The following is an 11,323-nucleotide window of genomic DNA, read 5'->3' as shown; positions in this document are numbered from 1 at the left end:
ACATATAGATTTAATAGACCCACATAAATTTCTATGAATAAATGAGAAAGTGTTGGAAAGAGAATGCTAGAGACGAACTGACGTAGATTTCATCGAAAGTTGGTGTCAATTTGAACGACGGTAACTCGTGACCGGTTTGGGTAGGATATCTTTTCGAGTGCGTTGGTGATGGCTGAGAAAATAACGTTGTTGAAACGACGCTAATGGACGGAGATCAGATGCAAATTTGCTTGGTTAAAATATTCTTGACCTAAAGCAACTATAATTTGGGGCAAGCCCATGCTAATTAGCGTCGGCTTGGCTGATGCTAGCTTTAAGTGAAACACAATAGAATTTCAATCTTTAGTATCGACTAAGTCAACACAAACACCAACGCTAAATCCAAGTCTTCTTTTAGTTGTACCATCCGATATCCCATGATAGAGATATTGACATTTTGTTGTCCCACATCAATAAAAATATGACTAATAAAGTACATAAGAAATAAAGAACAATCCATAACTTTATGTTTGAACTAAATCACCTATAGTCAATAATTATATCTCAATACACTTGTATATATTTCTATCATATATATTCACCGTTATCCGATCCCCAATACTTTCTAGTCACACTTCATGCCACTCTCACCACTTTGGTAGTTAGTAGATATATTCAATCCTCAATCTGTAATGTACAATGATGGGGTGCCTAATAGGAAATAGAACAGAGCAAGCTACTAGGTCCACGTAACAGATTTTAATGCCAACTTGTGCCAGTACTATGTATGTGAACAACAATAACTTGCCAGTAATATATACGTGTGAACTACAATAAGATGTAATTCATCAAAACAATGTTCTATTTGCTGCCAAAAATTTGTCTGGAACATAAGAAAATGATGATTAATTATTATTTTCCCCTTATACAGAGTGCATATATATGGTCGACTGATCTGAGTCATAGAAGGAGAGAGATCTAAAACCAGAACTGCAAAAGAAGCAGAAGCAGATCCTTGAAACAAGGACCAATGAAATGAATCTGATTCTGAATCAGACGGCTCCACATACCCCCAGGGCCACCACACCACACACAGAGCACACAGGACAATATGAGTCATCACACACACAGCATTGTCTTGTGCATTGGTCCACGTGTGATGTTCATCCATAACCAATCATTCAATGCGTGACATCATTGATTAATCAGCCACATACCACCTGCAATAATTTCTATCCAAAAGAAACAAATTTAGGCATTAATTAATAAATCAAACAGTTAAAAGTAACATCATGCATTGAATCATTTTGGATAATGTAATGTTTGTGACATGTTCATGGGACTGGATTGGAATCTTTCCTCGTGTCCGGTAGGAACATGTCTTAAATTTTGTCTTAAACACGCAGTGCTCAAAAATTTAAGCAGTATTAGAAGAAAAATTTAATCATGACAATTTATTTCATAATTCAGCTCTATGTATTAAAGAGAGTTTAAGCCAACACATGTGGACTCCGTTGCAACTTGCAAGTAGTCAAGGATATAAGCGATTTATGGTCTCAAACACATTGTTAAACGGAGTCAAATCCACCCAAATTTTTCTGTAAAAACTTGGTGAACGAAGTCAAACTCATCCAAACTTTTATGCATAAAAAAGAGAGAAATTTTTTTTTGTACATCGGAAAGTTAAATTGCACCCCCAAGAATTGAACTCTATACCTCCCCGCCCAACTCATTTGTCTGCTATCTCTTACTTCTTGAACTATCATTTAGGGACAAAAAAGAGGGGATACGGTTTAAAGCACTTATTATATTTTCTTTTACTAATTAAAAAATTCATTTTTTTGCAATTCTTTTTAAAAGATAAGTCACAATATTTCAAAAATGTGCTAAAAATAATTTTTTATTTAATTTAATTGATTAGATTACACATTTTAAAATTCTGATTGATTGATGGTGTTAAAAATATTTTTACTATTATCAATGCATCAAAATTAACTCAAATTGTAATTAAAAAATGGTAGATAGATTGTATGAGTCACCAATTAGGTTTCATATATTAACCTTATATCAAGCCATATCCCTATCCAACTCATCTATGTCAAAATCATACACCATGCAATGATTTTGTTAGGTCCTTAATAATAACCATTTTTCAACACAAAAACATGCAATGATTTTGCTAGGACCTTAATAATGTCTATTTTTTAATAACAAAAACAACATCAATATTCTGCGGCTCAACTCTCAGTTACCTATCAGAACGCCACGTGTCTCATTGTTTTGTTTCTCCTACGTTTACTTGTCGGAAGCAAAAGAAGAAAGAGAAAAAGAAAAAAAAAGCGCGTCTTGATTGGATTCCACTTCCTTTATATATGAACCCTTCACCAATCCATTTCCTACATCTTCAAAATCTCATCTTTTACAAATCCAACTTAAATTCTCTTGAAAATCTCAACTGGGTTGTTCTCAAAACGCATAATTTTTCAATTCTTTTGGTGATTATTTGGTGTTTTTTTTCTCTCTTGATCATGGAGGTTTCGGTTATTGGAAGCTCTCAAGCGAAGTTGGGAAAGTCTGATTTGGTGACTAGGGAACAGGGTTTTTGTTTTGTGAAGGAAAGTTGCAGGATTGAAAATAATAGAGTTAGTTTTGGTGGGAATATGAGGTGGAAGAAGGATGGTTTGCGTTTCAGTTTGAGAGCTGTTCATCATGCTGAACCAGTTCTAGAGAAGAAGAAGAAGAAGAGTCATTCTGGGTCTGGAACAGGATCATCCAATTCGGTGAGTTTTCTATTTTGGTTTTGTTTTGTGTAGTGTGTGGTTGGTGAAATTTTTGGTTGAACAAATTTGATACTTTATTTTTAGTTTGACTTGGAAGGAAGCCATTGTTTCTGCTATTTTTCTATATTTGACTTGTTGAAATTTATATCTGTTAGTTTGAAATTTCTCTATTTTTACTTTACTCCTTATTTGGACTATATGTTCGCCCAAATACACTGATAGCATGTTTGGAATCCTTTTTCAATTAATTATGTAGCCCAAATCAATTTTGGAGAGAAACTTTGTGAATGTCTTTTGAGTGGCAGAGTTGATTCTGAAGAACAATAAGTTAGATCCAAACATGCTATAAGTTTTGTATATATCAAGTTTTAAGGCATTACAAAATAACTAACTTGCTTAACATACTATGTCACAGGTAGATGGTGTAAGATTATTTGTAGGGGCTGCCTCTAGATGCCGTTTCTTACGACTGCAGTTCATTAAATCATTCTAGAGCAATTGCAGCTGGCCTAAGAGCGTTGAAGCTATTAGGAGTAGAAGGTGTTGAGCTCCCTGTTTGGTGGGGAATTGTTGAGAAAGAGGCCATGGGAGAATATAATTGGTCAGGCTATCTTGCCATTGCTGAGATGGTTCAGAAAGCGGGTCTCAAGCTCCATATGACCCTTTGCTTTCATGGGTCTGAAAAACCAAACATTCCCCTACCCAAATGGGTGTCCAAGATTGGTGAATCTCAGTCCAGTATTTTCTTCACAGACCGGTCAGGACAGCGTTATAACGAATATCTGTCGCTAGCGGTTGATAATCTTCCAGTTCTTGATGGGAAGACACCAGTTCAAGTGTACCAAAGTTTCTGTGAGAGCTTCAAGTCTTCATTCTCTGCCTTCATGGGCTCTACAATTACGGTAAGAGTTTTGAATTCCAAGATATCTTGCTAATAAAATGTTTAGTTCTGTCGTGAAAAGCCTCATAAATGAATCCATAATAGGATATCTGGTACCATCTTATAATTTGGACTAAAACCTAACTCTGCCCGAAGTGTTAGCTTTTGTGGTAGAGTTAGGCCCAACCTGAATTCTAAGATGGTATCAGGGTCTACCTTAGATCCGTGTATTGAAGATCACTCATGTAGGGTAGGGATCACCAGTGGATGTTCTTTCGTGCAAAGTTGGGCCTAATCCCAACTCTTACTCCCAAGTTAACTTTCGGGCAGAGTTAGACCTAATCCAAATTCAAAGAAGAAACTACATAGTGTAACTTTTGTAGTATCATGTTGTGGATTGTGTACACCACCAATCCAAACACACTATAAGTTATGTACACTAACATCTGTTTTGGTATTAATCCATGTGATTGACATTGTCTTCATATCTTGCCATTCTGCAGGGCATTTCCATGGGTTTAGGACCAGAAGGCGAGCTACGGTATCCATCTCACCACCACAGAAATGGTAAAACTCAAGGAGTAGGGGAATTTTAGTGCTATGACCAAAACATGCTCCAACTTCTCAAGCAACATGCTGAGGCATCTGGAAATCCTTTATGGGGGCTTGGTGGTCCTCATGATGTCCCCACCTATGACCAGCCACCACACTCCAATAACTTCTTCAAGGATGGGGGTTCTTGGGAGTCTCAATATGGAGACTTCTTCCTTTCCTGGTATTCTAATCAGCTTATCACTCATGGTGATTGCCTCCTCTCACTAGCAGCTTCTACTTTCGGTGACACCGGAGTGACAATACATGGAAAAATCCCACTCATGCACACTTGGTATGGAACTCAATCCCATCCTTCCGAGCTAACAGCAGGGTTCTATAACACAGCTAACAGGGAGGGTTATGAACCCGTTGCAAAAATCTTTGCTAAGAACTCTTGCAAGATTATGTTGCCTGGATTGGACCTTTCCGACGCAAACCAGCCGAGTGAAACCCGCTCGAGCCCTGAGTCACTTCTTGCACAAATTATGGCATCTTGCAGAAATCATGGTGTAAGGGTTTCAGGTCAAAATTCTTCAGTTTTTGGTGCACCAGAGGGTTTTGATCAAATTAAGAAGAATTTATCAGGAGATAATGTGCTGGACTTGTTCACATATCAGAGAATGGGAGCATATTTCTTTTCTCCTGAGCATTTTCCTTCATTCACAGAGTTTGTTCGAAGCCTTAATCAACCGGAACTGCACTCAGATGATCTTCCTACCGTAGAGGAAGAAGGCACTGAATCTGCAGTTAATAGTCAAGAATCAAGCATAAGCATGCAAGCGGCCTAAGTGCATGGTTGGAAATCCCTCTACAATTGATTCTAAGGCCATAATTAATTTTGGGGAGAAGATTCTTTGAGTAGCTTCTGAGTTTCAGAGTTTGTTCTGAAAAATGAGAAGGTGATTCAAACATGTTGTAAATTTGTAATGATAATAATCATGTATATAATAATTAGTTGTGTCCTTGTAATTTGTATGGGACGAGATTGTTGTAGGTCATTATGTAAGCATAGCAAGATGAGGATTCCTATTTCTGGTTAAACCTCAAGCAGAGTTGCATTCCAATTATTCCTTATAATGTATCGAAGTTGTTGGGTAGCAGATAACCTTTTTATCATTTGTGCTTTCAATCTATTTTCATTCCTCTAAAAAAAGTATAAAACTAATCACGGTGAAACTAAGATCGCAGTGGACAGCCACAAACCAAGGGAAGTTGTTTCTATTTAGTGATTTTGTCTCATTGTGTATTAAAACATCCACCAAGTACACAACAATCACCCTCGCGGTTTAACTTTTGGTAGTTACTGATAATAACATATAGCTTCCATGAGAGCAATAGATAAAGTGTGGTGCATAAGACCAAATGAATGGCGATAAACAAAATTTTCAGAACTCAGAAAATATATCTGAAGTTCATTTTAACTTGAACCTGTTTTAACTGCATGATGGACATATTTGACATATAATTTTAGGATAGATAAACTATCTTTTTCTCAGTAGATGGATGGTTTTCAAGTTTGTATACGATGTTCCTCTAAATGTTTCTGCTCACAGCCTTTTGTCTCTTGATGAAAATTTCTTACATTGAACACTCAATTCTCTGTCTGTTTGTTTTTCCTTTTCTCTTGTGGTATCATGTATTTGTCGTTTAATTTAGTACATATATTCATTGACATTCTAACAAGTTCATTTATTTTGCAGTTAACTATATGATATTATTGGCAATTTAGTTGCCCATTTGACTATTTTAGATTATTACTGGCACTTTGCTGAGCCATAGTAATCATAGGATTAGGCTGTTAGTTTACATTATATCACCGTAGGCTGGTGTATCTGTTTCATTGGATAAAGTGTCATGTTTTTCCACCCAATTTTATAAGATTTAGTTCTACATTTTGCCCCTACTTTAGTTTGCACTTATTTCATTCATAATCCAAGTAAAATGTATATCAAAAGTATAAAGAGCTTATGATAGATAGTTGAAAAATCACATTGAAGTATTTAACTGAAGACTTTCTAATGGTGTACATAGTACTTTAATCATGATCTTTATGTTATTTAATTTCTCTAAGAACACATATTAATCCCTATTTATTTATTTTTTTTAAATACTCACTTTAACTGTTGATCATGAGGTATACTTTTTTTTATTTTATTTTATTTTAGCACAAATAAATAAATGTTAAAAAATTGTAGTGAACAACAGAACAAGTATATATACCACAATTATCAAATAAGAATGCCACTTTTTATACAGTTTAAATCACTATTTTATTAATATCTGTGACTTAAATAAAAATATTTTTAGGGAAAATGCTGTGGGGCACGACCTTGGGGCTCGTGCACCACGCACGAAGCATTTTCTGGCGGTTAGAAACCGCCAGAAACCGTAGCTTTTCTTTTTATTTTGACAGTTGTAATTTTGTGGCGGTTTTGAACCGCCAGAAATAGTAGGTTTGCTTTTTTTTTGGCAGTTGTAATTTTGTGGCGGTTTAAAACCGCCACAAAATTACTCTCGTACTATATAGCATTGCTCTATTTTTAGAAGATGAGGGTCAAAAATAATTATTAAAACCAATAACTAAAATTACACATTAGCAATTTTACAAGAAAAAACATAATTTACCCAATAACAATATATAAATGCTGTGTTCTATCCAAACAAATATATAATGGATTTTAATTCTATATGTGGCGCTGGTTATATCTAGTTTTTAAAATTCTTAGTTCACAGTTCACACAAGGCCTACCTTATGTGTTACTGCTTTTGAAAGAGCACGTACTACATTATGTTGAACAAGATTCTGAGCTTGTGTTCATTTCATCGCATGTATTAACATTATTATGTTCTCATGAATGGATAAAGCATGTCACTACTGAATGTTGAGGCTGTCCAAAGTTGAACATTGAAAACATACAAATGTTAAAAGCAGAGAAGATAAACAATGTGAGAGTATTTATGTACAAGGTGACCAGAATAAACAAATTGGGAAGAAGAGGGGATAAAAGATGTTTCAAGTATTTCAAGGATCTTCCCAGAATGGATGAATCATGATTGCAGAAACTAACTAAAACACTCAATGTGCAACACTGTCTTTGTCAGATTCAGTTCACACCATCAATCCACCTTCCCAAGCATTTTCCAAGATTGCTTCCCGACATGACATCCGACCTTCAAACCATGGTTTTCTACCAGCCTTAGAGAAACAGCAATATCATTGTGGATTGAAGCTGGAATGATTAAGAAGCAAATTAATGATAAGCATTTAGCATTGTTACCACACACAGCCATATTAGAAGTTTAGAATAGTGGACATTCAAATGAATACCTGTCTATACACGTCATTCACAAGCAATCTTGGTATCAAAGCTGCTGAGGCAGATTGCAAAAGCCTGAAATGCTGAGATAGGGTACCGGTAATCCATTGTAAACAAATCCTTCCCAATTTTCCCAAATTGTAGGATAATCTTATCATGTTCTGGTCCAGCAGGTCCATTTTCCGCAGAAGCTACCAGCTGAAAGTTTTTCACCGAGGCAACTGTCACCCGTCCATGAAAGTTTAAGCACCAACACTGCAGCTGCTCATGCCACCTGGGAGACTTGTTTTTCAACACGAGTGTCCCGTCTTTTTTATCAGCCAAAGGTCCAGATAAAGAGTTTTCAGCACGACTTGACTTCGACCGGAAAAATGGGAATGGGGGGAACATATCTACGTTGTTAAGAGAAAACTCGGTCTGTGTAGGGGCTACCCCTCCTGGTTCAATTGCAGAGGTCGGAATGGAATCCATGACACAATGCATTCGCCTAGGCCCCCTGCTTGCCATACATAGATGGTAAGAACAGCATATTAGGCATATAAGAAGAGTGCACAGTAAGCTAGAATGTATTCAACAAACACTTTGGCTGCTCAAAGTCAAAACATTATTGTCCACCAAAAGAAAACTATGGATGCAGGACAACATTTATGCATTGACAATTATAGTATATGTTAGATATCTTGTAAATAAGTAGGATATCTTGTATTCATTATAATTAGGTAGCATAATCATTGTAAATAGGGTAGCAATAATTTTGTATATCAATTGCATCTATTATATATAATACATTCCATTGTGTAGTTGAGACACACAGATTCAGTCCAAAACCTCTTGATTCCTTCTCATTTAACAGTATAAATGCAAGTTGTTAATTTCATGCAGGATGATATATTTACAATTTGTATTATCTTAAGATTACCTGGAACCTAGCACATTCAATTCGTATGAGATGTGAGCTATTGGATAGTTTCCTGTTGGGACCTTGGGTGAAACTTGTTTTAGATTCACCAGTCTAGTCGAGCGACTTTTTGTAATCTTTGCCCCAGCATGAGGTGGCTGGCCATCATAGATTGTGAACTTGGTTCCCAGAAAATTTGATCTGAAAAGGGGGAAGAAAAAGGTATAAGTATTCACGCCGATAAAAATAAAACAACAATAATCACAGAAATTGATTAGCAATGCACCTGAGTTTCCCAACATAGGCGTTGCTTCCCCTTGACATATCATCTGCATGTAAAGAGATGATATAATCTGTGCAGGTGGGACGTCTGCATTTGCGTGCAGCGAGAAGGAACTTTCCATCATCACATAGTGCTGAATTGAAGAAGACAATAACAAAAAGGAACACGCTCAATTAGAAGCTTGATGTCAAAAAGGAAAGTAAAGGATGAAAGAAAACAAACAAATTAAAGTTTTTCTAGGAAAAATTAATCACAAAGTTGTATCATACACTCACCACTAGTTAAATTGAGATACAAATAATATGTTTGGGTGGTCCGGTTGCGGCTTATAAAGCACTGGAGGAGATTCTCCCTTGGACCAGGCTGCGAAAATATGCACCAATCATGTTAGGTCATGCCAGAGTGCAGGAAAACAATTACATTGATTACTCAGCAATAAAAAGACAAGCATGACAGTCACATTCAATCATCATGCCCATCCACGAGCAAGGGAATCTTCAGAGGAGTCATACTATGGACAGTAGGAAAATAACATATCAAAGTATTCCACATCAAAGAGGCATCTTCTGAATTCTGATACTCACTAAAAGGGTTGCCTCTACTTTTACTTTTGGGTTTGATATATTATATGTCAACAACAATGTAGCTTCAATCGCCACTAACCAACCATAACAACATATATCCTTGCTAAACCAGTAGAACATAATTGACTTAGAATAAGCTGGCACAAGAAAACACAACTTGGATGTAAGAGACCTAAGCTGCCAATAATAACAGTGATTATACCCAGGTGCTGCATAACCTGGTTATTTACAAAGTCTAGGAGGAAATTACTCCCATGTAAAGTTAACAATCAGCTAAAAATAAATTGACATCAAAATTCGGTCCCATCCTTCTAGGTAATATTGAAAACATAATTCTGGTGAGGTAGGAGAGCTATAAGCATCTAGTATTATGCCAAAACCCCAAACTTCCCAACAAAAAAACAAGGGCCAACGAAAATAACAATTTTCTACAAAGAGAAAAAAGAAAATTTGAGAGGGGTTTTCAAAGGATAAGCAGGAACTAAGCATTTTCTTTTCTCCAGGAGATAGTATAAAAATCACGAATCAAAAGGTAAATGAAAAATAATACAAAGGAACAGATAATTACACCCCAAATAAACGAAGTTAACATTTAATTTAGTTATATCTTGGAAGACTCCAAAAATGGAATGACTAGTTCACCTCTACTACTACTACTCACAGCTAAATGCTCCCTTACCTACATACACATGGTCATGAATAGCTGCTTAATCTGTTAAAATAACCTTGAACACAATTCATTACAACACCAAGCTAAATTGCAATCAATTTTCACACACAAACAAAAAATGACACAGGATTTAAACTAACAAAGAAACAAAATAATATAGGAAATTGGAAAACCTTGTTTCACTCATTCAAGCAATCTTACTAACCAAATTGGGAAGTCAAACCCCAATTAAGCTCAATGCCCAAAACAATTAATCAAAACAAAAATCTTCCCAATAAAAAGCACCCAATCCAGCAGAAAAATACAAAGACAAAATTAGCTTTCAGAAATTCAACTCACACAAGAATTAAACAAACAAACAAGTATATAGCAAAATAAATTTCTATAAAACCCATGTAAAAATTGGAGATGGGATTGGTGAAGAACCTGCTTAACAGAGATGGGGAAGGTTAACTTGGATGAAAATTCAGGTTTCTTAACGATGTCCTTGGTGATCTCCCTCCAGCTCCGGCAAACTCCGGCACACGCCACCACACTCTTCCTCGCCGGCCACTTCTCCTCCGACGCCTCGATTCGGAGAAGCACCTCACGGAGAAGCTCCTGCGGCATGTTAGCCCAGCAGCTCTGCCTCAACCCATCGCCGACCACCACCGCCGCCGCCGCGTCCTCCTCCACCACCACCCTCTGCGACCTCGATCTCATATCCTGAATTAAGCTCCGTATAATCGCCATTCAGATGCGGAATTCACAATGAAAATGCTTCAAGGTTCAGAGGATAAGAGTATTAGTACTAGTTCTAGAGAGAGAAAGAGTAGGTGAGTGGTTTAAGGCTTTAAGCGTTGTGATTGCGTTGATTGAGGGGAAATTTTTAATCTTTTTCTTCTGGGGATGAAGAAAAATTGTTTCTTTCTTGGTGGGTATGAAGGGAAAAAGGTAGAGAGAAAGAGAGAGGTTCTGATAAAAAGGTGAAATGAAATGCAGTGTGATGATTCAGAGAGAGAGAGAAGGTGAAGAGAGAGAGAGACTCAAATAGTGGAAGTCAGGTTCATCATAATTGATGATTAATTGATTGATGATTAATTGATTATCTATCTGGTTGAAATGTTCATTGTACTCCCTCCGTTTCCTATTATAAGTCACATTTTTTGAAAAAAATTTGTTACAAAATATAAGTCACTTTCTAATATCTAGGAAGCATTAAATAATTTTTTCCAAGCTCACCCTCATATTTAATATGAAAGAGATGATAAACTTTAGAAGTATTAACTTGGAGAGAGAAAATCATAGGAAAGTAAATAAGGGTAATCTAGGAAAGTAAATCATTTTTTTACAAATTTA

General features: G+C 36.3%; 1 protein-coding gene and 1 pseudogene across 2 annotated transcripts; one reads left to right on the top strand and one right to left on the bottom strand.

The window, feature by feature from the left end:
• Positions 1-2,364: 2,364 nt before the first annotated feature.
• On the top strand, positions 2,365-5,349 carry LOC130723223 (inactive beta-amylase 9-like; annotated as a pseudogene). Its single transcript, XR_009014225.1, has 3 exons — positions 2,365-2,759; positions 3,175-3,661; positions 4,143-5,349. The product of XR_009014225.1 is annotated as an inactive beta-amylase 9-like (transcript).
• Positions 5,350-7,131: 1,782 nt separating this feature from the next.
• LOC130723180 (tubby-like F-box protein 3) lies at positions 7,132-11,032 on the bottom strand. The gene is made up of 6 exons (XM_057574136.1): positions 10,412-11,032; positions 9,007-9,094; positions 8,735-8,864; positions 8,470-8,649; positions 7,562-8,046; positions 7,132-7,463 (listed from the first exon to the last, which is right to left on the bottom strand). Exons 1-5 carry the CDS (start codon positions 10,715-10,717, stop codon positions 7,575-7,577), a joined length of 1,176 nt encoding a protein of 391 aa, XP_057430119.1. The 5' UTR covers positions 10,718-11,032; the 3' UTR covers positions 7,132-7,463; positions 7,562-7,574.
• Positions 11,033-11,323: the final 291 nt, after the last annotated feature.

This window comes from Lotus japonicus, chromosome 6 (assembly GCF_012489685.1).
Source record: "Lotus japonicus ecotype B-129 chromosome 6, LjGifu_v1.2".
In the NCBI taxonomy this organism is placed as follows: domain Eukaryota; kingdom Viridiplantae; phylum Streptophyta; class Magnoliopsida; order Fabales; family Fabaceae; genus Lotus; species Lotus japonicus.
The sequence above is the reverse complement of the archived record's forward strand: the minus strand, read 5'-3'. Positions and strand labels throughout refer to the sequence as shown.